Here is a 27,530-nt window from a genome sequence, read left to right on the forward strand (position 1 = left end):
AAATCTTAAACTTACCTCGTTGCGTAGAGTATGAACCTCATTCTGCAACGATACTACCATCTCACGTAGAGCGGCAACCTCACCACGTAAAGTAGACACCTCCACACGCCATGCACCATCGTTATCGCGTAGAGTACCGATCTCCTCACGCAAGGCATTGACCTCATCACGTAACTCCCTTGACTCATCCCGTGGAGGTGGAGAATAGGGAGATAGAAGTCGTGGCATCTTTGTCGGTCGCCTATCATGAGGTGATGGTGGAGAAGAGACTCGATGATGTGACGGGATAGGTGATGGCTCTCGTTGTAGAGGTGTATAGTCGGGTCGATCAGGTGATGGCTCTGGGTGAGGTGATGGCTCTCGAAGTGGAGGAAGTGGAGGCTGCTCATCATTCGTGCCATCAAAAAAATGCTGACTAGCTTGCCACCAATCAGTGGCAAGCTCAGCCTCCGTGGGTGTCAGTCTCATTAATGGAGTGTTGGCCTCCTAAAAATATAAAAACTAAAACAAAGTTAAACGTCTACTATTAATAACTTGTTTATATGATAGTATTTGTGTTAACTTACATTATTTATTGTCGCATATGGTATTAAGTCTTCCCAATCCAACATACGTTTCCTCTTCCAGGAAATAGCCCTAGGAATATCATCTGAGGATTTTAATGCATATGTCCGCATGCTGGGGAAAGCCTCGAATATCCAAATCTACAAACAATATAATAACAAACATTAGTAATTGTTAAATAATTAATTATAATTTTGAAAACATTATATAGAAATTCTTACCTTAAAGGCCCAAACAAAGCCTGACAAAGTGTATTTCGACCCATCACCCCGCAAACTTTTGCGGTCATCAAAGGCAGACGACAACTTAGTCCAGGTAGCTTTCCATATATACGAACCCCACGGAAACAGATTCCATGCATTTAGGTCCTCTACCAATAATATTAGCTCCTGAGGAATAGGTTGTCTGGCCTCTCTGTCTAAAAAGCCGGCATACAAAAGTAGTAGAAGGCATACTCGAACAACATCGACGTCATTCATCCGAGTAAAACCATCTTTCTTATTAAACAATTTCTTCATGTCGTCGACGTGTAAGTTCGGCTTCTCTATTGACTCATCAGGAAAAACCCTGGATAACCATGATGGGCGGGTGATATGACGAGTGTACCGGCCTACATCATCGTGTCCGAATCGTAGACCAGTGATTAAGCAGAACTCCTTCCGCCCAAAACAAGTATACGCCGGTGGAAAATGAAACCATATCTCTTCCTCACCACGTTATATACTGTCGGGTAGATCGCTAGTCATGGTCTGAAGCCACAAATGGGTCAAACTAGCATCTCCACCCGGATGTTGTACTCTCAGCCATGGCCCGAAGCAGGTTTCTTCAAACAATTTTCTTTGTGCAGGTGAAAGCTTCGAAGCAATTGTAGTGGCTAGGCTAACTTTATTCCTTAATGTCAATGAAGCCGAAAAAAATTTCTAACAAAAAACAATAACATACCAAGTTAGATATACCAAAAATTACACTGTCAAGATATACCAAAAACAAAACAATAAACATAAATAGTAGTTTATTCTTGAAACTAAAATTTGCAACACTGTTTTTGTCTTTTTGTTGAAATGAAAATCGCAACGAGATAATGAGAATCGCAACGCGGAAATGACTATCGCAACGAGAGAATCGCAACGCGAAATGACTATCGCGACCAGACAATCGCAACGCGAAATGAAAATCGCAACTGCGAAATAAAAATCGCAACACGAAATGAAAATCGCAATGCGATTTTGGTTTCGCGTTGCGAATTTTTATTTCGCGTTGCGATAGTTATTTCCGCGTTGCGATTTTCATTCTCGAAACTATTCTTCTTCTGCATTACTTCAACCAAAAGACAAAGCAAAGACAAATACTAACTTCACAGGCTAAACAGTTTAGCAGTATTGGCAGTAATCGAATGAATTTAATAAGAAATCTAAGTGAAATGATTAATCTATTATTGAAATTACCAGTAAACTTATCATCAATCTCAATATGAAAAACCTAAAATAATGCAAAAATTTCAAAATAAAATAAAAAAAACTAACCTTCGGAGGTTGATTTTCCATTTCTGAATGATTGTGAGGATTTTTGACTGTGAATGGTTGTGAGGGATTTCGCCGGCGATGGGGACGGAAATCTTCGGAGATGGGGACGGATTTTGCCGTAGAGAGTGAGAGATGGAGATGGGGCTGAGTGTTGTGTTTTTGGGTTTGAGGTTATGAGTTGCGATTACTGTGGACGGTTCAGTTTCCGATTTATTAAGAAAAAATTCGTCTTTGGAATTTGAAAAAAAAATACGCGTTAATACGAATGGCGCTATGTAAATCACGTTGCGAAAGTCAGAATCGCGTTGCGAAAGTCAGTATCTCGTTGCGATTTTGTATTATCGCATTGCGATAGTAAGTATCGCATTGCGATAGTCAGTATCGCATTGCGATTTTCCCAATTCGCGTTGCGATTTACTTATTCGCATTGCGAATTGGGAAAATCACAACGATACTGTAGACCATCGCAACGCGATTTTCAACTATCGCATTGCAAAAATGCAACGCGAATTTGCGAAAATGCAACGCGAATTTGCGATAATGGAGATCGCGTTGCGAATTAGCGATCGCATTGCGATTTTGTTGGTCATTTTGGCAAATCCGGAAAAAGTTGGTTAAAATCTTATATTATAGATTTTTGGTCACTGAGGTTATTTTCTCTTTTTATATTGTATCTTTATTTTTATTTTATTTTTTGATTTTCAATAAGTTTGTATGTGTAGTACGTTTTCATCTGCCTTTATGACACGTTATCTTATGCTTTTTGACATCGCCACGACGGATCAAGATGACGCTTACCTAATATCTTGTGATATTTCTTGCTTTGGACACTCGGATTAGATTTAGATACCTAATTTGTGTTTGGATAGCTTTTCAGGTCGTTCGAGTTTGATTTACAGTTTGTCGATAGTCTTTCAATAGCTTTATCTCCTTTTGCGGTTTCTTTGCCTATGCGATCAGATATGTTTGTATCTATATTTGTTCTAGTTTCTTGGTTAGATTTAATCTTTCTTTGTATGGTCTTTATGCGATCTTAAGTTACTAGTTTTATTTCAATGATTATAGGAAAATTTTCTAATTAATTGCTTATTTTACAATTTTGAATGTAAATATTTATAATTTGGGATATTTCCTATTTTGAATAAAATTAGTAGCTTCTATAAAAAAAAAACATTTAGATTGAGTTATTAAATATTTTTGTAATTTCAATATATATCTATATTTATGATATATAATGATTTTGATTGAATTAGACTACATGAATTTATTTAAAAAATAAAAAATAACGTAGTAACATAAAAAATAAAATAAAAACTAACCCTATTAAAAAAACATCTATTAACTGCCTTATTTGAAATAATAATAAAAAATCCTTCACTAACTTCCTTTTTCTCTTTAAAAATTTACCAAAATTTTGTATAAGAAAAAGGGAAAACTATCCGTCCACTTGAATAACTTCCTTATTTAAAAATAATAAATTATTATATTATTAAACCTTTATCTTAAAAATGTTTTTTCCCTCCAATGACTCAAATATTCAAACTTACAAGAAAAAGGTGTATCATCATGACACGAATTAAATTATTTCAGTGGTTAAATGAAAAGTTATTATTTTTACAATTGTTAGATTCAAGTATCAGTGACTATAACGAGTGTAATTAGGTATTCATTATCAAATAATTAAAAAAAATTAGAACAAATATTAGTTTACAATCTCCTTAACTTAATAATATATATAATTACTCCTTCCAACCACACACTTAAAAGAGTAATTTTATTATTTTCACCCACATAGTGGGAGTATAATAGATATGTAAATGAATAGTTAATAGTAATATTAAATTGGAATAATTTCAGTGGTGGAGTCACGTATTAGTGAGAGTGAACACGTGCCTACTTTAAAATTTGAGTTTCCTTCGATTAGTTACTTATTTTATTAATGATGTCCACTTTAAAATTTTAGTTTTCTTCGATTAGTTACTTATTTACGGACGGTGCCCGTCTGAAATTTTATTTAGACTCATCCCATTTAAAAAATTTATATTATTAACCTATGTGTCACTCGGTTAATTCAATAATCTAAAAGATGTAAAAATGTTTTACGTTACATGCGTGGATAGCATTAAGAAGAAAATGAGTGATTGGAAACCTTTTTACAAATCGAAGCGTCAACCAAGAAGCCGCTTGAAATTTAAGATTTTCTCTGTTTCCATCACTGGAGAAAGGTGATGTCACATGAGGAATTATCCTTCACTGTGCCTCTCCTTGAAGAAGACAACAAACAAGTAAAGGAATTAGAGCATCATAACAGTGCAGCAACCACAGTCTCTCTTTCCAGAACCTGTTTCAATGGCCTCAATGCTCTTTCAGGTCCACTTTTCTTCCTTCCTTCTTCAGTTTTCAACATGTTGATCATTTGGTTTATATATATATATGAAAAGAAAACCCATTTTTCTATACAGGAGTAGGGATATTGTATATCCCATATGCACTGGCATCAGGTGGATGGTTGTCATAGCTGCTTGTGCATTCTACTCGGCCTTGCTGATTCAAAGATGCATGGACAGTTGGGCACAGATCCAAGAATCACAACTTATCCCAACATAGGCGAGCGTGCATTCGGGAACAAAGGGAGACTTACAGCATCGATCGTTATGAACATCGAGCTCTACTTAGTGGCTGCTGGTTTTCTGATTCTCGAAGGAGATAACTTGCATAACTTGTTACCCATTGGAGAGTTTCAAGTTGGAGGACTAACAGTCGGTGGGAAACCAGGGTTTATTATGATCGTAGCTCTCATAATTTTGCCTACTGTTTGGTTGGATAACTTGGGCCTCTTGTCTTACGTGTAAGCCAGTGGGGTTTTGGCTTCTGCAATCATCTTGGTTTCGATCATCTGGACCGGTGCTTTTGATGGTATCGGGTTTAAACAAAAGGGAAAGATTGTAATGGAATTCCCACTGCAGTTAGCTTATATGCCTTTTGTTATTGCACTCATCCAGTTTTCCCTACCCTTTACACTTCAATGAAAAAAAGGAACCAATTCTCCAGTGTAAGTATGAAGTGTCTGTATCTTGTAATTTCTGCAATTGTCTGACTGGTTTTGAAGTGAATTTGTCTGGTTTCTTTTAGGTCTTGTTTGTCTGCTTTGTCTTGTGTACCATCTGTTACTCGTCCATGGCGATTTTTGGGTACTTAATGTTCGGATCAGATGTTCAATCACAGATAACTCTGAACCTTCCTACTGACAAACTCAGTTCAAGGATTGCAATATATACCACCCTGGTCAACCCCATATCGAAATATGAATTGATGGTTAAACCGATTGTGAATACCGTTAAGAGCCTGAGTTGGTATCGAATTGAGAAGCGAGTGCTCCACGTCTTTGCCGGCACCACCCTGGTGATCAGCACCGTTTTGGTGGCTCTTGCGGTTCCCTTTTTTGGCTTCCTCATGTCCTTAGTTGGAGCGTTCTTAAGTATCACGGCTTCGGTCACTCTACCATGCGTCTGCTACTTGAAGATATCGGGAATTTACCGAAGATTCAACGGCGAAATGGTTGCAGTAAGCCTGATCATTTGATGAGTGTTGCAGTGGCTTCATTTGGTACTTATACATCTGTTTTAGAAAAAATTGGCAAGTTTTAAACACCAACGGTTTTGTATATGCATTATTTTGTTACAACACATAATGCATTAATTCAAATCAAACTGAAGGGGAGAAGGTTTGAACGTTGATTTTCAATTTATCATAGTTACCATTGATACAAACTCCTTAACTGTCAGTAACCACCTTGTAAATAAAGTTCCAAATTTGAAACGCCTTTAAATATCAAATCATCACCCCCAAAAACTTTCAATTCTTTACCATCAGGCTGTTTATCTGTTCTGAAAAAAAAATGGAGGAAACTGACCACGGAATTGGTATTAAAGTTTACACTGCAACACCACCACATGAGAACCCTACAACCTCCTCCTCCCTCCCTCGCCTGCCTTCGGAACCCGGCCGCAAGAGGAGGGTCGTGGCCAAAGGGGTTCAAAAAACCATATCAAAAACCTCCATGCTTGTCAACTTCCTACCAACAGGCACCCTTTTAACCTTCGAGTTGGTTCTGCCTTCTGTTTACCGTCACGGTGCTTGCACCCATGTTACCACCATGATGATTTACTCCCTCTTGGGCCTTTGCGCGGTCTCTTGCTTCTTCTTCCATTTTACCGATAGTTTCCGAGGCCCGGACGGGACGGTTTACTACGGTTTCGTCACGCCCAACGGACTGGCCCTTTTCAAGCCTGGTCTCGAAGTCGAATCTCCGAAAGACGACAAGTACAAGGTCGGACTCACAGATTTCATTCATGCTGTCATGTCGGTGTTGGTGTTCATGGCGATCGCTTTCTCGGATCATAGAGTTACCAACTGTGTTTTTCCAGGACACGAGAAGGAGATGGATCAAGTTATGGAGGGTTTCCCCTTGATGGTGGGGATTATTTGCAGTGGCTGTTTCTTGTGTTTCCCAAAACTAGATTTGGTGTTGGTTGCATGGCTGCTTGATGAATTTAGTGTCTTAGTATAGATAGATAATAATATCAAATGTTTTTGTAAGAATAAATTTCTTCGACAGTCCCTGCAGAAGAATGTTCCGCTGTTACTGATTTTGTATTTTTCTTTCTTGTGATTTATGGAGGTATTACATTAAATCATTGATTTTCTTCGATGCTCAACCTCAACAGTGAGATAAATGAAAGGGAAACAAAAATGCTGGAGATTGAAAGCAAATCTAATATAATTATTCTGGAAAACAACAGATAAGGACAGGGATAATGCATCAGACATACAAACATTAGGAAATTAACCCACAAAATCATCCGAAAAATAGGAGTTGCAGAGATTTTAATACATCTAAATCGTGGGCTTGCAAAGGAAACATTCTGTTCTATATTATACTCGGATGTGAACTCGTGTTACAGGGAATTCTTCCGGGACAAACTGCAAAATAGGAGCAACTCGATAAGAGCCCTGTGAAACCCTTTGATAGGCAACCTTCAATTGCACAAGGAGACTTCGAGGAACACATCGGACTACTGTGTTTGGCAATTTCCATGCAATCATCAGTTGAATTCCGGGGAGGATTATCTTCCCTATTAACCGATCGGTGTGCAATCAACTTACTTCTCTTAGAATTCAATGAGCAATTCAGGTCTGGCGAGTTCAAGAAGTGCGAATCGATAGACTCCATTTCATCGTCTAGGCATTCAGGCAATTTCCTCTTCATCCCAGGATATATCCTTAATCCTGCCGCGTTATGTTATGTCATTACAATTTCCATATTTGCAGGAAACTTATACAAAGGTAAATGTGAAAGCTAGTATACGACATACCAGGCAAAGTGTCCTCGTATGCAGACGACTGCGACTCCAAATCAACACAGCAACAAAAAACGTTTGAATCTTTGTTGGATCCCGAAATTCTGCAGTGGGGAGCAAGCTGGGATAAGGGATTTCAGGCATCTATGTATAGTGTGCATGCAGTAGCATTAGTTTAAAGGTTAATGCAACTTTTGGCCCTTGACTTCGATATATTTTTCTGGTAGTTTTTTCCTTATTAAAATTTTGAATTTGTATTAAATGTGCAGTATAAATCTTTAACACTTCAGATAATTTTAAATTTATAAATAAAAATATTAATCATCATTTTAAAATTGTACAAAAATAATTAGGGTCAAAATGTATATCAAAGCCAAAGCCAGGTGCTAAATTGCACCCCAAAAAAATCAGGTCAAATTGCAGCTTAATGCCAAAGTCGGGGGGTCAAAAGGTACATTAATCCTTATTTTTATTAGAACATTCCGGAATATCGGCACCATGAATGACAAAATGACACAAGGCATGGTTGTCAATCAGTCAATGCAAAATGAACATGGGCAAGTGATCTTATAAGAGTTATTCAGTAAACTACAAAAAACGAAAAGATTAGAACTTAAAAAGTAGGACAATAAAACAAAAGGATAAAATCTATGTTGCTTAGACTCAAGGGTTAAGTATTAGGGACGAGTATACGTCTAACATGGGTAAGCTTAACTGTTTTTTCATATATTTCAAAGACCGTACTCCTATACTCATGTCCAAATATATACTGAACACTAGGATTGGACTCTGATACTTCAGGAAAATAAAGAGTTGGAATATATTAAAACGATCACAATAGAACTCAGAGTTATAGCCTAAAATAAACCAATGAATTAGAAATTAGCCACAAGGATTCCCATAATCACATAAAATGCTGAAGTATCAAACCAAACCTGTACATATGCTCCACAAAGTCATCAATCAGAACAGGCCAAGCACCTGGAAAAAAACCAGACAACTAAGATCCAAGTCGCACAGATACAAGACAGGGGATAGGGCAGATTTAGGGAAGCTTAATACCTTCAGGATCATAGCCTTCCAGATTTTCATGTACACACCTACTAAAAGCTAAAACTTGCTGCCAAGTATCCTCCGAAATATTGTGACGTTGATTTTCCTGAGGAAATCAAAGACATTAGTTGCATTAATCAAGAGATTGGAAGTAGTCATTAGAAGGTTTCAACCTATGGTGTGTTTGTGTGTTGGAACAATTGTTTAGTCCAAGAGACTTATCCATTTTCAAATGCTTGGCATGCACTATAAGGATTTTCAAAGGCAAGTATAAGGCAACTAAAGTAAATATGGAGCGCTTCTCCCTCGCTGACAGACAAACTGGAGCAGCAGATGTCACTCCTTATATGCACGAATGCATGTAAAATCTTCTACCCATTACAGTAATATAAATCATTTATAATCATATCCCAATTCTGATGAAACTTCTGTCCAAAATTAAAGGGTATACATGGAACAACAGCCAATAGTGTCACAAGATATCTCCAAGACGAACATAAAGTTTAGGCTGTTAGCAACTCAGTACCAGTCATGCTCATACCTCAACATATTTACACCATTTTTCAAGCAATCGAAACCTGCCAGCCAAGACTAATCTCCATGCAGCAACCGCCCTGCTTACAGCTATCAATCACAACGAAAGCCAGAGAATTAAATACAACCAAGGAAATTCCTACTATTTTAGAGCTAGATAACCTCGATGTTGTTCCAACGATAATCAGTAGAAGTATTCCATGTAACTAATTAGCATGAGAAACTACTGATATTATTTTGGCCATTTCCTCGGCACACGAAGAAAACAAATCATAGAAGCAGGAGAATTCAGAAAAGTCCGCCTAGAGGAAACAACAGCAAGCCAAATTTAGTATGAAAAACAGGATGCAAAAATAAACTCATGTGTTAAAAATGAAGAAGTTTAAAGCTAAAGTCTGAAATACTGGTTAAACCTATCTCTCAATGAACTTCAATGAAGGAACCTATGAAGAAGTTTAAATAAAGTCTGAAAATACTGGTTAAACCTATCTCTCAAAGAACTTTGTCATAACCATTTTTTTCGTAAAACAATTAAATATTATTTTTAAAAACAATTATAACTTTATTTGAAAAAATTGGTGGTTTTGGATTAATTTGAAATAAAATTGAAAAGAGTCGTCATCGACCTTTGGTTAGGTAGGTTGAATACCTAAAAACGTCTTTTAAAACAATTTTAAGAAAAATCATTTTTTAAGAACAAGATTCGATCTGCGTTACCAAAGATTCATTTAAATGGATTCGGGAGTCGGTTACGTGCGGGGAAGGGTAACACTCCCACAACGCCCAAAATTGGTACTGTGTCCTTACACATCGTTGTAAATGGTGGAAATTATAAATCGAATATAAGTTAAAATATGATCTATTTATCGAACATTGATTAATTGCTTCGAATTAAATAATTAAAAAAAATTCTTTAACTCGAAAAGAAATCTCGAAATTAGCAATCCTCAATCGGAAAGCTACTCGACTATTTCTTATCCATAAAGAATATTTCCCTCTTGATAAAATGCAAATCAATATAAATAAATTGACGTTTGTATCAACAAAATAATTGATTAACTAAAAAATGAATCGAAAATAAAATGAAAAATTTGAAGTTTACATAAAATAAGTAAATTGTTACACACATTGCATCATTTAAACAAATTAATTAATAAAATATACTCAATTTATTTCAAGTTCCTATGTCGTTAAATGCCGTATGGGATCGCCCACTTCGACCAAGTGATACTTTCCACGCTCATTCTACGCATACGTGTTCTTGAAAATAAACCAAATATTCATACATAGATAAAATATAATATAAAAATGTAATTGCAAATACAAAAATAAAATATTTACGTTAAATGAAATTAAGAACATTATTTGCATAATACAAATACCGAATAACAAGTACATAAAATCATACATAATGACTAAAATAAAATATTCACAAATGTCAGGGATAAATTCGAACATCAACCAAAACCTAACATATAAAATCAAGGCTAAAATGAAACTATTACAAACATTGAGACCAAAGTCAAATATCCACAAAATGACATAACGTACATTAGTAGGACTAAAATATAACAAAGAAACATAGATGCCCAAAACAAAAGAAAATAAAATAGACATTAAACCAAATATATTAAAAAACAGAAAATGACTAAATACAAGCATTAGAACTTGATGCCAAAAATTCAAAAATTCAAAGTTTATTCATGATTAAAATAAATATTACACAATACGAGATCAGATTCAAACATTCACGAAAGTAGTAATATAAAGAGTAAGGACTAAAATGAAATAAACAGAAACATAAAGATCACAAGTAATTAAACCAAACATCAAACAATGACTAAAATAGAATATACGAATATGGTGACCAAATTCAAATAACAGTAAGATAATAAAAATGCATGGGATCAGTGATTAAATTGAAATATTTGAAAATATTAAATCCAGATCAATATAGACAAATATGATATAAAACACAAACATGACTATATATAACATTTGCAAATTTCATGACCAAATCCGAATATCAAAGGAAATGCACAATAACTGAAACAGTGACTAAAACGAAATAATATAAATCACAACCAAATTATAATATCAAACATAATATAAAAATTAATGACTGAAATGCAATCATTAAAACTAAAAGGCTCGAAATAAAACAGTAAATAATTTCATTAAATGACTTAAATAAGCATTACAAAGGAGAAGGGACCTAAAGTGTAGTTACCCCATCCTTGCAAAACACGGGTGCCCAGACCCTTGAACGGCGGCGTTTGGTTGGGGAATATAAGCCCAAAACGGGCTTTCTTATTAATACTAGTAGTATAAAGATTTTCAATATTTTATATTTATAGATATAATGAGTATATATCATAAAATTTTTAATTTTAATGAACATTAAAGTCTTAATACCAACGCACATCGTCATTAAGGAACTAGGATCAAATATTAAAAAAGACAAATATATATTAAATATTTAAGAGCGTTAAATATCTTATTTGACTAATATCTAAATTAACAATAAATTAAAATATTTTCTTTTAAAAAATATTGAGGTGCAACCCCTCCTACCCAATTAACCCAACAAATGGCCTTTCCATAGTCATCTCGTTTAATACATAGAGTTCTAATTATAATTAACATTCATAAAATAATTCTTCATCTTAAATATTCATCATAAATATGTCTCGTTATATCTTATTTAAAAATCGTGAGACAAAAGTTCAGTATACATAAAAGTACATCATATTTTAAGACACATAATACATGGTCATTTTCTCACAAGAACTCGGTATAATAAAATACAAATTTAAAAAAAATCAAATGTGTCTCTACTCTCCTTTTAATAACATCACATGATTGAGAGACTTCATCACCAAATTTGTTCACCATCTCCAAATGTTGAAGTAGATCCATTGATTAATATATGTAACTGATACAGTAAGATGAAATCGATTTGATTTTTCATAATAAAACGAGATCGATGAGGTTCAAAATAATATTAATGAGTATTAAAGTCTTATCGTTACTCTAATGCGAGATTGATTTTGTTGAAAATATATTTAAGAAATTGCAACTCAAGAACCCTAAACACAAGTTCTGAAGAATCTGCTGCCATTAAGATAGTGATTAAATAGATGAAAGGTAAACATTCTTATAGTCTCCACTATAACCAACTGTATATATAATCCTTGCAACTCACTGCATTGTAACAACTTCCTGTGTTGCTTTTAGTTACTCTATCTATGATGTTCTTATTCCGAAATCCTACTTCTTGATCTTTCTTTTCTTCGGCCCCGGACCCTCCAACCTGCCTACGGAACATACGCACCTAGCTCGAAACACGAGCACCGCTCGTCCGTTAACCGGTTCCATCTTCTTCAGTTCAGCTTCCAATTCCCTGTGATGATCGCAGGACAATTCGAAAAGTCCCTTCTTAACTGAATGTCGAATTCGGCTGCCTTCCTAAGCCCTTTGCAGTTGGGGTTCCTGCATTTCCTATTGTTGTATACAGGTGCAAAATCAAGCAGTTAATGCAGCGCAGGAGAACCAAGTAAAATAGATCCATATATAATTGGAGCTCTCATCGATTCCTCTCCAGTCACATTAAAAGCAGTTCCAGTGAATTCAATCAGTTTCAAAGATACGCACTTTATTCTTGGAGACAACAAGAACCCACAAGCGGATACCACTGCAATGAAGATGACAACATCATGGCAGCCGATCTTGATCTTCCACAACATGGAATTTTTAAACACTTGGTGAATTGGATGCCCTTTGTTTCTTGTAAAATTGTTCCTAGATGGGTGGTGGTGGTGGTTTCGAGTTCATCGCAATATCATTTGAATTCATGGAATCTGCCATGATTGTAGCTGAAGAAGCCTGGTAAACCGAGTTGCAGACTGAGATTGAGCTATGGAAATAAACCATTTCAAATCAAACCCAGAATTTTAAATCCAAAAACAAACGGAGTCCCTAATTGACACTCCCATCAATTTTCCTCCAACCAAAACGCCAAACCCAGATGGGGACAAGGAGGAAACAACTTTATTACTCCCACCCCAATATCATGTGATTTAATTAGTATTCAACTGATTAAATTTCTCGTGGAGAACACCAAAAATATTTTGGATTTGTCAATCACAGAATGGGATTTGAGATGGAAATTAAAAGGATCAAGAGAAGAACTGGAATTGATTTAATTAAATTCAGGAAAGGCCGGTTATTAGAGAAATAGATGGGGACAGGGAAGGTCTTTTTATCCTCCTGGCATTAAAATCTTCATGATCGAGCTTTTGGATTGCTTCCGGGCCATGTTTTTGTTGTAAAGGAGAATCAGACACGCTGGTAGAAAAAACAACATGGGCTTTTGAACTTTGCTTTCCTAGAATTCAGTGTTTCCAATCATGTGCTATAAGTTTTTCCCCAGAAGTATCTCTTTCATTGATGCAAAATCAAGATTCAAGCCCGTTAAGAGGAACATCTAAGGACGATAGTCTAATTTAAAATTTTAGGAAGGATAAAAATATAAATATGACTGAGAATGTTATAAAAGGAATACTATTTTCGGTTATATACAACCTAAAATATTAGAGAAAAATAAAAAATAAAAATAACATTTTATATTACGTCCAACGGAAAATGTTATAACTTTTTATAACATTTTCGATTGGACATATTCCCTATCGTTCCTTAATCTTAAATCAGGTTGTCGAACGATAAAACTAGCTCATCAAAAGTTTTATTTCATATTCAGTCGAGCCTTTGTTCGTACCCCAAATTATGTTAATTTTGTTTTTTTCCAAATTACGTTAATTTAGGGTATTTTGACGATAACTTTAGTGATATTAATTTGATTTTATGTATAAATTAAAATGTTGTTTTAAACATTATTTTAAAGAGTTCTTTGTGAACAAAGATTTATGATAGCGAAAATTATGGGGGAAAATTATTAGTAAGAGTTGTTCATTAAGTAGTTTAAGATAACAAATTTGCTTTTATTTTAAAAAATTAATCCAATAAATATTTAAAATCTTTCGCACAAAATTGAGAATTAGATAAATAGATAATCTCTTAAAAAAGAATGAAAAAATAGATCATGGGTGATAAAAGTTAAATAAAATGTTTGGAAAAATACACATAAAATAAATTTAAGGGTAAACTACGCATTTCGTATTTAAACTATCAGTTTTGATTTGTTTTAGTATCTAAATTTTAAATTTTTTCAAAATTATACCTAACATTTAGTTTTTAGTTCATTTCAGTACCCGTCTTTAAAAACTTAATGCATTCAGTATATAAACTATCAATTTTGGTCCGTTTAGTACCTAAACTTAAAAAAAAATAACGTTAAATTTTGAACGGAGATACTTAAATTAAACAAAAACTAAAGTTTTTAACGGCATGATATTAAAATGAAATAAAAAATAAACTTCAAGTATGATTTAAAAAACTAAAAGTTTAGGTATTAAAATGAACTAAAATTGATTGTTTAGGTATTAGACACGTAATTTACCTTACAAATAAAAAGAGCTAGAACATTTGAAGCAAGTAGGTGAATGGCCAAAAGTGCAAATTGCAACACTTTGACCTAATTCATAAATAATTGAATAATTAGTAAGGAAAAGATGACTACCATTTTATTCATGGGAAAGTTCAACGGTGGATGTTGATGATCATCTCAAACCCTCATCTCGTTCACATCTCTGGTGGGATGAGGCACTAGATTTTTTAAGCAATGTCAAGGTTCGAATAATGGTATTTGTGTCTGAAGTAAACTAGGTTGGGGGATCGCCCTCATAATGGTCATCTGTAAAATCTGATCTGGATTAACCGGTCAATAGATCAAATACCAATGATTAATTAAAAAAAAGGTAAACTATGCGTTTATTACATAAATTATAAATTTGTTCATTTTTGTACCTATTTTTTTTTCAAAAGTCGTATTTGACGTTTAATTTTGTTTCATTTTAGTACCCAGTTAAAAATTAGGGTAAACTACATATTTAGTACTTAAATTATCATTTGTTTGATTTAGTACCTAAACTTTTAATTTTTCAAAACCATACCTAAAGTTTAATTTTTGTTTCATTTTAGTATCCGTCATAAAAAACTTAATGCGTTTAGTACCTAAACTGTCAGTTTTTGTCCATTTTAGTACCTAAACTTTCAATTTTTTCAAAACTTAATGTTAAATTTTGAATGGGGTACTAAAATGAAACAAAAACACACTTTAGGTATGGTTTTGAAAATTTAGAAAGTTTAAGTACTAAAATTGACCAAAATTAGGTACTACATGCATAATTTACCCAAAAACTTAAAATTAAGTTCTGAAGAAAATTAAAAGTTTAGTACTAAAACGGACTAAGACTGATAGTTTAGGTACTCCACACGTTAAGTTTTTTTAAATGGTGGATACTAAAATGAAACAAAAACTAAACATTAAATATAGTTTTGAAAAATTGAAAGTTCAGGTACTAAAATGGATCAAAAATGATTTGAGATACTAAACGCGTAGTTTACCCGAAAAGATATGCTCCATCTTTGATTGCTAGCTTACACGTGTCATCCCAGACCAATCCTCCACTCACCCAGGAGAATTCTCAGCCACGAGAAAAAGATTCTTCATTTATACAGAAAGTTGATTCGCGCGTGTGAGAAAACTAAAGGGAGAAAATGATTTTCTTATTATTTATTGATTTTTTGACCCTTTTTTCTCTCACTTTACTCTTTTTGCTGAGGTGGGGTCCATGCGGGAATATGACGCTGATGTGGCAAAAACTCTTGGCCTTCGGAACTCGTCCGTGGGACCCGCACAACTGGTGCTTTTAAAAACCCGACGGTGACATGGATTTTTTTCTTTCTAATTTCTGTGGGGGTATTATTTTAACACTTTTCGTCATATTCATCGTCCGACGATATTACGAAAAACTAAAAATAAAAATCGGAGAACGGTATTATTATTATTAAATTATTATAATATAATATATATTCAACAAAATTAAATATTTGATAATAAATATTCAAATAATCTTATATGCGATTTGTTTAAATTTGATATATTTAAAAATAATATTCGTATCTTTAATTATCAACATTGTTTGGTTTGTGTCGTTATCATTATTTTAAAAAAATAGATATAATAAGAAAAATAAAATAATGTGTGGGGGGGGGGAGAGACTAGGGTTGTGTGTCACATGGGTGAGCAGGGGGGATGTAACAAGCAATAAGATTATGAACCATAGAAAAGAGATATGAAAGGACTAGGAAGTGGAGCAATGGGCCACCTTATAATTTCAACCACAAATTACACCAAAAAGATTTTATAGTTGGCAATCACCGTGAAGTCTTTATTATATTGTAAAAAGGGGGAAAATTAATCGGCTTCTGGTAGAAGAAAAATAAATAAATACTAACCATGAGTTGATATAGTAAAATGAAATATTATATATCGTAATAATAAATATTTGGTACAAAACTTCTCATGATATATTAAGATCAGGGATGTTTTCGTCTTCTTGTGCATTCATATTGTCTTTTTTTTTTTGTAATTCTTAACCGTGATCATATTATTTCTTTATTAATCTAAAGGTAATTATAAAGTAATATATTTTTAAAAGATTCTCAATTTATTCGATAATAAATGTTTAAATACCCTTAACATACAATGTGTTCGAACTCAAAATCTCTAGGGATAACAATCATTCCTTTGATCACTAAGATAGCTCTATTCATGCTAATCATATTGCTTAATCGAGTGTAGTTTTTATTAATCTATTGCGATTACAAGTGATAGCATATGTTCTAAAGACTCTCAATCATTTGACAATGAACTCTCAAATCATGCAGTCGTTGGTGCTCGAGAGTGATACCTCTAAGGATAACAATCATCTATTTAATCATTTAACCTTTCACATATATATATATATGTCATGCAATTATATATATTAAATAATATATCGAAATTTGGATACACTTATATTTATTAAGCACATAATATTTAATTTAGAATTAAAATTATCTTTAAATAAAGCTAGGAAAAGAAAAATAATTGGTGGTATGATATGGCAAAAAGTGAGAAGAAGAAAGAAGAAGAAAAACGAAAAGAAAAGAAATGAAAAGAGAGAAAGATATTGTTGAGGCCACAAAGGAAGTTGTGGATGAAAATCCTCCTTCCTTGTTTTAAACAAATATAAAATGTAGACTCTACGAGACCATCGTCTCCTTCTACGCTTTTGTTTTTCCAAATTACAAAACAGGGTCATAACATACCCTTATTTATGCTTTGCACTCACAATGAAAACTATTCATCACAAAAAAATAATAAAAACTCCTTTTTAATATTCTATTAAGAAAGTGGGTAAAATACATAAATGATCCCCGGTCACGGGGAGTTACTTTGCCGAGTCACGATTATTAAAAGCTACAAGATGGTTATTAAGTACGTAGTTTTATCTGTTGAGTCATTCGACTTTTAAAAGTTACAAAACGATCACTCAATTATTCATACATTTCAAACTCATTATTTTTCGATAAAAATTAATGACCACCTGAATTAGAAGTTAACTTGTTGACTATGTATGATAAAATCTAATCACATAACCGTTTGAGATGTATTTTGTGAATCGACTTTTCATTTACGTTACGTCGTCGAGTCAGTGCTTGAGATATATCTTCGACTCAGCAGACATCATTAAAATATGATTTATCGTATCACAATTAATATTAACGTCCAACTAAGATGACCTTAGTTTTATATGAGAAATGATGAGTTTGGAATATATGAATAATAAAGTGATCATTTTGTAATTTTTAGTAGTTTTGTGGACTCAATAAAATATATCCTAATTATGAGAATATTTTGTAACTTTTAATAATCATATGATCTACTCTACCCTATAAAATATACCCTAATTTATTTTGGAAAAGAAAGTATCTTAATTATTCTTTTGGTTATAATTCATTTTTATTGAATACATTATTTTGTGTACCATAACGACAAATATTTTGAATGTTTGACCTTATTTCGTAATTTAGGCTGCTATTTTTATTCCCACAAACCAACCCAGAAAAAACTAGGAAAAAGAGGGGAAAAAAGTAAAAACTATTTTTGCATAAGTATTTTTTTTTTTCATTTTAACTTTCTGATGACAATAAAAGTTTGTATGAAAGCAGTCAGCTTTTGCTACAAAACTTTCTCTCTCTAGAAAGTTTCAGTTTTTAGTTTGTGTTGGCTAAAGGATTTAGGGAGAAGAAAAGGGGGAAAAAAAGACACAGAGAGAGAAAACAGAAATGTCGGAACCAAAAGATCCGGCGATCAAATTGTTTGGGAAAATGATCCCTTTGCCTGAGAAATCTCCCAAAGTAGCAGCAGGTGACTTGTGTGCTACTTGTGGTGATGAAAACCCAACAATGATGATATTGATCAAGATCATTGTTGTTCCACAAATTCTTCACCGAAGGAAAATAAAGGGGAAGAAAAAGAAGAAGAAAAGGTCAGAGGAATTTCTATTTTAATTTCTTCTTTTGGGAATTTTGAAGAACACCCTTTGTTTCGAATATGGAAAGGAAAAAGGGTCGTCTTTGATTCTTAGTTCCCCCCCCCCTATAAAATTGCTTCCTCAATGTTAATTATGCTCGATTATTAGAATATTGGTTTAATTTTGGATCGTGGTTTAAGAACTTGTGTTTTTCATTTTGTTAAGTTAGGATTGGCTTCTCTGAATGTAATTTCTCAAGCATGATCCAATTATTCATGATGAAATCCCGGTTAACTGCTTTTCGGTTATTTTGGTTAGCTGTGTTTATAAGGTAGCTTGCTGCCTAACTGCTGAATTGTAGTTTTTTTACCCCTCATATTATTTGTGTTTAATGTTTTTTTCTTTCAACTTTCTGGAAAATGGTTTTGGAATCTTATTCAGGGTTTCATCGCTTTCCATTTTTTCTTGGAAAATTTTCTGGCTAGCTTCTTTGAAATTGGTAGTTTAGCTTCATTCACCTGGTTGACTGCTTTCAGTATAGCTGGTGAATTGTGAGAGATGTTATCTGGATCTCTTTTCACTTAGTTCCATGAGGATTGTCAGCTATGATTAGGATCACCACAATATAAGTCTAAGCAAAATCAAAATCTGCTCCTTGTTACTTTTAGCTTTCGTGATATAGTAAAAGCTCAATCTTCCTGGAATCACGAGAAAGTTACAACCAGTTTTTATCTGATTCTTAGCCATATTAAAATTTCTCATGTTTGTATATTATCCGTGCTGGTTACATAGCCATACATATCATTTATGGATTCCTAAGTTCTTAAGCAACTTCTCTGTTGTGATGATTTCTTTTACAACTGTTAGAAGGGTGGTTGCTGTCGGTGTGAAACCGATTCTCTATGTGGTTACATAGTTTCATATGATTTGTACTTTCTAGTTATGTACATGATCATGTTCTTTCAACTCCTTTTGGTTCTCCTGCTGATTTTACTTTCTTCGAATTATTCAGGACGCTGCAGGAGATAAAACAACAGACGTTGAACATGAAGTTGGAGATAGAAAAGACGGATCTGAACAGGATGATAGTGCTCCTCCGATTACTTCTGTAGAGTCTACAAATCTGGAGGCAATCTCCGGAGCAAGTGACAACACTAAAACACCTTCAGTCGAGAAGGAGAGCCCTGCTTTAAAAACTTCACAAACAGAAGAAGATCAAAGTGAAACAAGTAACCCGCAAGACAAAACCTTGAAGAAACCTACTAAAATTCTTCCATGCCCCCGCTGCAACAGCATGGACACCAAGTTTTGTTATTACAACAATTACAATGTCAATCAACCCCGACACTTTTGCAAGAACTGCCAGAGATACTGGACAGCTGGTGGGACTATGAGAAATGTGCCCGTGGGTGCTGGACGTCGCAAGAACAAGAGTTCAGCTTCTCACTACCGTCACATAACTGTCTCTGAAGCTCTGCAGAATGCTCGTGCTGAGATTCCTAATGGAGTTCACCATCCTGCACTAAAAGCTAATGGTACAGTTCTGACCTTTGGCTCGGACACACCCCTCTATGAGTCAATGGCTTCTGCTTTGAACCTTGCAGATAAAACAATGCATAATACCACTCGGAATGGATTTCATAAGCCTGAGGAGTTAAAAATTCCCGTTTCTTATAGGTGGAGAAAACGGGGTTGAGTGTTCAAATGGATCATCTGTCCTGACTTCAAAGGATGAGGCAGGTAAAGCCAGGTCGCAAGATCAAATGATGCAGAATTGTCAGGGTTTTCCACCTCAGATGCCATGCTATCCAGGGCGATTTGGCCTTACCCGTGGACCGGAACTCAATGGAGCTCTCCTGTACCTCCATCTGCTTTCTGCCCTCCAGGCTGCTTTCCAATGCCATTCTATCCCGCAGCTGCTTACTGGGGGTTGTAACGTACCAGGCACATGGAACGCCCCATGGCAGCCTCAGCCTTCTACACCAAAGCAATCGGTCCAAAACGCTGGTCCCGATTCCCCTACCTTGGGAAAACATTCACGAGACGAGAACATGAGCAAACCAAGCAACTCCGGAGAAGAGGAGCCAGTAAAGGAAAATGCTGAGAGAAGCCTTTGGATTCCGAAAACATTGAGGATCGATGATCCTGGAGAAGCAGCAAAGAGTTCTATATGGGCGACACTTGGCATTAAGAATGACAAATCTGATTCAATAGGCGGCGGAGGACTCTTCAAAGCATTTCAATCAAAGGGTGATGAAAGGACTCAGGTTCCTGAAACCTCTCCAGTCTTGCAGGCAAATCCAGCAGCATTGTCGAGGTCAATAAACTTCCACGAGAGCTCATAATCGTGTAAATTATGACTTTTAATTGCTTAATTACTATACGAAACCTGTCCTACTTCGTTAGCCGCTTGGTCATATTCATTCACCATCGCCCCTCTATATAACCAACTCTCAAAGTATATAACTGAGGAGAACAAAAGGAAGAGGGGTTTGAAGGCAGAGTGTTTAGCTTAAGTAGAAACTGATTTTTCTTTCCCGTTTTCCTTTTTCAGTTTAATTTTGTTTTCGGAATTCCTTTCCTTTCCATTAATGGTATGATCAGGGTTTTTCAGTTAGATGGTTTGCAGAGTTCTGTACATGATATATATATATATATAAGATGGTGAGAGGTAGGACCAAGTAAGTTTCTGTACCATAAATCCCCATTGTATTTAAATAAATTTGGGAACTCGAGTTTCTTTCAAATCTTCCTTAAATCTGTCTTTTCTGAAGATCTAGAATGCAGATTCTTTGATTCTCATGAACTGATGCAGAATCCATTATCATTTGCTGCTTATATTTCTTGAACTCTAATGTAAATATTATAAATTTTTTCATGTATTTCAAGTATCATATATATATATATATATATATGCAACTTGGAAGGCACAAAAAGGTCCATGTAGGCCCTTCTTGTTTGACAGATGAATTGTATTCAGAAAAAGTCCAAGGATCTCTCCCTTTCCATAACCATAGAATCCAAACAACTAGCACCAAAAAGGTGGAAAGTTTATCATAAAGTTCTTTCTTTTCTTTTCTTTTCTGTGGTTGCTTTTCTTTTTTCTTTTGTTTTTTCCCTAATCACTATTATAACACTTCCTTTTTAGCAATTAGTGTTTTCCCGTATTATAATCGTGTTTAAATTCTCATATAGTTGAAACAACCTTTGAAATGAGTCTTAAAGGCATTGATGCATGTCTACTACATCAATCTATCATGTAAATTCAAATGTTTTTCCATACAAAAGTACTGTGTTTATTTCACTTGGATTGTTGCATGTCAAAATCGAACTAATAAGAATCACCATGTTTTAAGAGATTAAAGCTTAGAACAGCAAACAAACATGAAAATATTTTGATGTGTTTTTTCCTCTTCTTTGCCTGAAAGTTTTGGTCTCCATTTGAGCCATGAACTGGTTATGGGACCCAAACCATGTGATGCATGAATACTCTTGTTCTTCTCTGTCCTTTTCCCTTTCCTTCTGCCTGTCTCTTTGCCTTTTCTTACCAAGTAAATCTTGTACAAATCAATTGAATTAAATTCTTATTTTACACATCAGGTTTCTAAGCAAAATACATAAATATTATCTCATAAAGTTGGCTACATGAACCCAAGGTGTTATTTTGGGATGGTTGAAAAGAAAGGGGACATGGGTCAGGTAATGTAAATGTTGGATAATACATCTGGCAATAGATATTTGGGGTCTGGATTGTGCTATCTGATATTGCATGATTTAGACCTCATATTTGCCAATAATCCATAGCTACAAGCCGAGGATATGATTCTGACCCAAGGTACCCTACATGCATTCAGGGATGGAGTGAAGGATGCAGAAGATCTGGCCATTTTTTTGAAAATTTCAAATTTTTATGTAATTTAAAGGTTTTTTTTTTATATTTCTATTGATGGTTCTTATATTTTTAATATAATTTATTAATTTCGTATCTCTTAACATAAAATTTTACATTTATTTCAACGTGCACATGTACATATATATATATATATATATACTAGCTTTTTAGCTTGTGTATTTAAGCATAAGCTTTGAGGGACGTAGATGGGCATCCTCTTAATAAATGATCAATCGAAGAGAAATTAATAATGATTGAGCCTTATTTTTTAACATAATAATTTTTCAAATGCTCTGAACAATTAAAATTTTCTACATTCTTTACAAAGTACTGCTAATTACTCATTGAGATTTGGGATTTAAAGTGAACCCTAAACTTCTAATATTATAAAGAAGAGTTTTACGATAATAAGCTTCTTATGTGTATTCACAGATAAGGCCGTAAACGAGTTAAGTCGAGTTTGATTATTGTTGAGCTTGACTCGACTCGAAAACTTTAAAATGGAGCTTGGTTCAGCTTGAAAGTTCGCGAGCCTAAAATTTTTAAACTCGACTCGAACTTGAAACCAAGAATTGATGCTCGAAGAAATTCGAAAAAGCTTGAAATCAAAAAAAAAATCTTAACCTTAACTCGGTTAAAGCTCAAACTCAAACCTAAAACTCAAGTACATGAAAAATATTAAATTGCATTTTTAAAAAAATAAATAGCACATAATGTTAATATTATTAATAATTCATTTTTTTAAAATGATATATTATTTTTTCCGAGTTGCTCGTGAGCTTTTTGAGTCGAATATCAAATAGCTTTTTTCGGCTTACTACGAAATCGAGTCGACTTCAAGCTCGAATCAAGTCTACTCGAATTGAGTATTTTTCAAATTAACCGAACAAGTTGAAATAACTCACCATCTGCCTCGCCTCATTTACAAACTTATTCGTAAGCATGGTTTAATGGTATCTACTTACCATTATGATATCTTCTATGTTGAAGACGTGAGTTCAAATTCCATAGATGGTGGAATTTTAATTTTTTGTTAGTCTGAATTTATAATTTTAATACGATTTTTCAAGTCAAATTCAATTTGACTCTAAATATTGATTACTCGTTCATATTTATAAACGAATTAATTAAATTAAAATATATAAATGGTCACACAAATCATTTGGTAAGCAAACTTATTCATTTATTTTCATCATTAATAAGCATTTAACCCATGATCCAATAATAACTCAATTTAATTGAGGAAAAAATATTCATTTTCCAGCTTAAGAAACCGCGCGAACTAACTTATCTCAGTGGTTAAAAAAATCGTTGTTGTTCATAGAGTTTATGGGCTCGAGTACCAGCGGTTGCAATAGAATGACCGAATATTCATTGTCAAATAGTTAAGAATATTTAAAACAAATATTACTTTGGCATAATAATAATAATAAATTCCATTTCTCAGTTGGACGTTGGTTTCTCTATTTCTCGTTGGGGTTTTCTTTTTAGTCTTTATTTACAAGTTTTTTTTCTAATTTTATGTTTGGCTAGCAGGAATTTAAAGATACATAAAGTGGGGTGATTGAAATAATCTACAAAATTTTACCAGATCGAGTTTTATATTTTAAATTCATATTTTTAAATATAATATATGATATATTTATTTCATAATATATTTTAATTTTATTTGATTGTATCACTTTTTATTAAATTATAATCTTTTTGAGTTAGTCTCTAAAGTTTTGAATGTTTTAATTTTATCTTTAAATTTTGTCTCTCATTTTAAATTAGCCCGCAAAATTTTTAACATTTCAATTTCATCTTCAAATTTTGACCCTCATTCAAAATTAATGTTCAAACTTTTGAATATTCCAATTTCATCTCCAAACTATCATTATATACTAATCATGTTTAAATTAATAAAACTTTTAAAAATTAGGCTTAATTATAAAATAAGTGACTAAACTATACCCTTTTCTCAAAATAGGTGCCCAAACTTTTTTTTGAATCATCCATATGTCTGATGTTACAAACGTTATCACTTTAAGTGCCAGGGCAATACATTGTTAAATTTCGTTAAGTGACACGTGTGTTCTGATAATTTTAAAAAATATATTAAAAAGACTTTAAAATATGTTTATGTTTAAAAAACCCTAATTTATCTAAAATTATAAAAAAAAAACCCAAATCCCTAAAAATCTCAAATACTTAACCTTAACCTTACCTCCCTTGTCGACCACGGCCACTACTGTTGACATTATCCTTATCATCTCCCTAGTCGGACGACTTGTCCTTACTATCAAGGCGGTCGTCGAGGCGACTTGGAGTTGTGATTTAGGGCATGGCGTTAGGGATTTAGGCCCTACGGACTCCGATTTAGTCGAGATGGTCATTCTTGTTGTCGGGTAACTAGTTGCCGATGGAGGCGTGACCGGGTGGAGGTTCGATCGACGACAATGGTGGCGGGTGGCGTGGGTATAGGGATTATATTTAGGTTTTTCAAAGTTTGGGGGAGATTTTTAATTTTTGAAATTTTTGGGCTTTTTTTTAAACTATTATTTTAAGTTTTTTTAAAAAGAAAATTTTCAAAATTACAAAAACATGACATGTGTCTATTAACGGAATTTTTTAATGGCCATTATGACCCGGGTACCTAAAGTGGTAACGTTAGTAAAATTAGGCACCTAGACAATTAAAAAAAAAGTTTGGGCACCTAAAAATTATAGTTTGGGTACTTATTTTATAATTAAACCTAAAAATTATTAATTGTCATGGCACTAATGCCTGGTATGCAATAATATAATGTATATAATAAACGATAATTAATGTTATATAATACCTCGAATTCATTGTTTAGAATGAAATTAAAAGTTTCTTTTCTTTTTTTTGTTCACTTAATTTGTTTATAATTTATTTTACGTTTCAAAATTAAATTATTATTTTATTTATAATTAATATTTTTATTATTTATGTTATATCATATTATTACATAATATCAATATTTATATTAAAATTAATTTTCTTAACAGGAGTAATGGGGAAATGGTTGAAATAATGTCTTTTGAAAAAAATATTTATCAAAGTAATCCACCTCCAACATTATTTTCTGGACAAGGCCAAATGATACAATATTTTAGAATACTCCATTGTATGGAGTCTTTACTTAAATACTCCAAGATTACTATGCGTTTTTAGCTTTGGTAAAATTGAAAATGCATGGATTATTATGCGACTTCTATCCAAAAATTTAAAGTAGCACGGTGTTCCTGACTCCTTTACACTATAGCAATCACCCTAGATTAAGAAATAATACGAGGAGAGTCTTTTATGAGAATTTTTTTCCCACTACTCCACATGAGCAAGGAGGCCGGAGACATGCTTAATATATATGGATAGTTTAATTCAAATTCAAAACATATTTTGATTCCATCCAATAGACAAGTTCACGAATTTCATATTTAGAATTTTTTATAAAATTTTGAAGTTATAGGCTTGACCCGAACAAATCTTATTTTTTTATAATATATATATATTAATATCTATATATTATAATTAAATTAAAATAAATGTTTTTTGTTATTAAATATGTTGTCCAAAGTCATAAAAGAAAAACAATAATCCCAGTAGTCAATGGGGTAGTGGAAAACGCAAACGCAGCAACCGCCTATTACACACAGCACTCTTCAATTCCAAGAAACTTCATCGTCCCAAAAAGACAACAAAAATCCCATTGAAAAACACTATTTTCCTACACGATAGGATAGCGGTAGGTTCTAAGCAACAAACCAGACACATTCCATGCAAATAAGAAGAAGACAGCTAAGGAGACCAAGTTCCCTAGGTGGTCTCTCGGTTGCACCATAGGCAGCTTCCTCCCCTCTTAACCGCCTTTGAAAACTTGACCAGGTCTGCCATCTATGGTGCCTTCAAATACCGCAATCCCAATCCTCAATCATTACATCCTAATTCATTCATTCAATCAAATAGTTCTACTCTTCTTCTTCTTCTTCTTCTTCTTCTTTTTGGTCTTACAAAATGGAGGCATCATCAACAAACTCAAACTATACCCTAATTCCATTCATTGATATCAGTATGATCTTGTTGTTTCTTAGCTTGACATGTTATGACAGCTTTAAAAGTTTCTTGTTAACTTATTGGTCTTTCCATCAATCCAAACATGGCAGCTCAAAGGCATCACCCGACTTGCAGAAAACCCAGAATTTTGAGTGTTCAACCGAAGAAGCTCCATTTCATAAGAAAGAAGATTGTGTGACAGTTTGCGGAAAAGATGTGGAGAAGTTGATGGGAAATCTGGGCTTTTTTTGCAGCCGAGAAAGTGAGGAGCTAAATGAATCATTTGGTTCTGATGAGCTTTCCAGGCTGTTTGAGGAAGAGCCAAGCTTCGAAGAGTTGAAGGAAGCTTTTGATGTGTTTGATGTGAATAAAGATGGGTTTATTGATGCACAAAAGTTGCAGAGAGTTCTCTGTATTCTGGGTCTAAAGGAAGGTCTAAAGATTGAGAATTGCAACAAAATGATCAACAACTTTGATGTAAATAGAGATGGCAGAATAGATTTTCAGGAATTTGTAAAACTAATGGAGAATAATTTTTTCTGAATCAGTCTAATAACATTCATATACTGTGATTCCATTTTTCATTTCTTAGGGGCAGCTCTAAGCTATTTAAGAACATCCGTTGAAATACTTACAGAGATCCAGGTACAAAGAATGAGTATAATAGATCCCCGGTGTCCTGGAGATAGGAGTTGAATCCATGCCCTTACGCTCTAGAACATGCAAATTTGTTCTCCATTCATCCAAAGAAATAGTCAGTTAATTTATTACCAGTAATCTGAACAAGAACAGCATCCATTTTGAAAACTGTGGAAGCGATTTGCATCTCTCACGACGATCATCCTGTTTGTGAGCTTAGAAATAAGTTTCGTAGCAGAGTGGCAATCTTCACACATTCTAAGGTTTTTAAACACGCGAATCGGTGCCTCTAAGGGAGCATGCATGAGGCCAAATGCAATGGCCAATTCTCGCTGTGATAACTAAGATAGTTTTCCTTCTGCTCTTCCTCCACATCATGCAACACAGCAGCATCTGGTATGTATCACAATGGCTTGATCCTTGCTAA

General features: G+C 33.8%; 2 protein-coding genes and 4 pseudogenes across 2 annotated transcripts; 4 read left to right on the plus strand and 2 right to left on the minus strand.

Moving 5' to 3' along the window:
* The first annotated feature begins 4,315 nt into the window (after positions 1-4,315).
* Positions 4,316-5,734, plus strand: LOC120208467 (annotated as a pseudogene).
* A 251-nt stretch (positions 5,735-5,985) lies between these two features.
* LOC120208468 (protein DMP9-like) lies at positions 5,986-6,635 on the plus strand. Its single transcript, XM_039207750.1, is given in 2 exon segments — positions 5,986-6,577; positions 6,580-6,635. Coding segments are annotated over 2 exon segments (648 nt in total).
* A 205-nt stretch (positions 6,636-6,840) lies between these two features.
* Positions 6,841-11,953, minus strand: LOC120208469 (annotated as a pseudogene).
* A 287-nt stretch (positions 11,954-12,240) lies between these two features.
* Positions 12,241-13,060, minus strand: LOC120208345 (annotated as a pseudogene).
* Positions 13,061-18,156: 5,096 nt separating this feature from the next.
* LOC120208387 lies at positions 18,157-21,266 on the plus strand (annotated as a pseudogene).
* A 5,085-nt stretch (positions 21,267-26,351) lies between these two features.
* LOC120208388 (probable calcium-binding protein CML46) lies at positions 26,352-27,047 on the plus strand. The gene is made up of 2 exons (XM_039207675.1): positions 26,352-26,382; positions 26,415-27,047. The coding sequence occupies exon 2, from the start codon at positions 26,426-26,428 to the stop codon at positions 27,005-27,007; it is 582 nt and encodes a 193-aa protein (XP_039063606.1). The 5' UTR covers positions 26,352-26,382; positions 26,415-26,425; the 3' UTR covers positions 27,008-27,047.
* Positions 27,048-27,530: the final 483 nt, after the last annotated feature.

The sequence above is a fragment of the Hibiscus syriacus genome, unplaced genomic scaffold (assembly GCF_006381635.1).
Source record: "Hibiscus syriacus cultivar Baekdansim isolate YM2019G1 unplaced genomic scaffold, ASM638163v2 tig00016563_pilon, whole genome shotgun sequence".
NCBI classification, from domain to species: domain Eukaryota; kingdom Viridiplantae; phylum Streptophyta; class Magnoliopsida; order Malvales; family Malvaceae; genus Hibiscus; species Hibiscus syriacus.

Bases quoted from the DNA above. Each gene is read 5' to 3' on its own strand.
- LOC120208388 (XM_039207675.1), top strand. From the start codon at position 26,426: ATGGAGGCATCATCAACAAACTCAAACTATACCCTAATTCCATTCATT.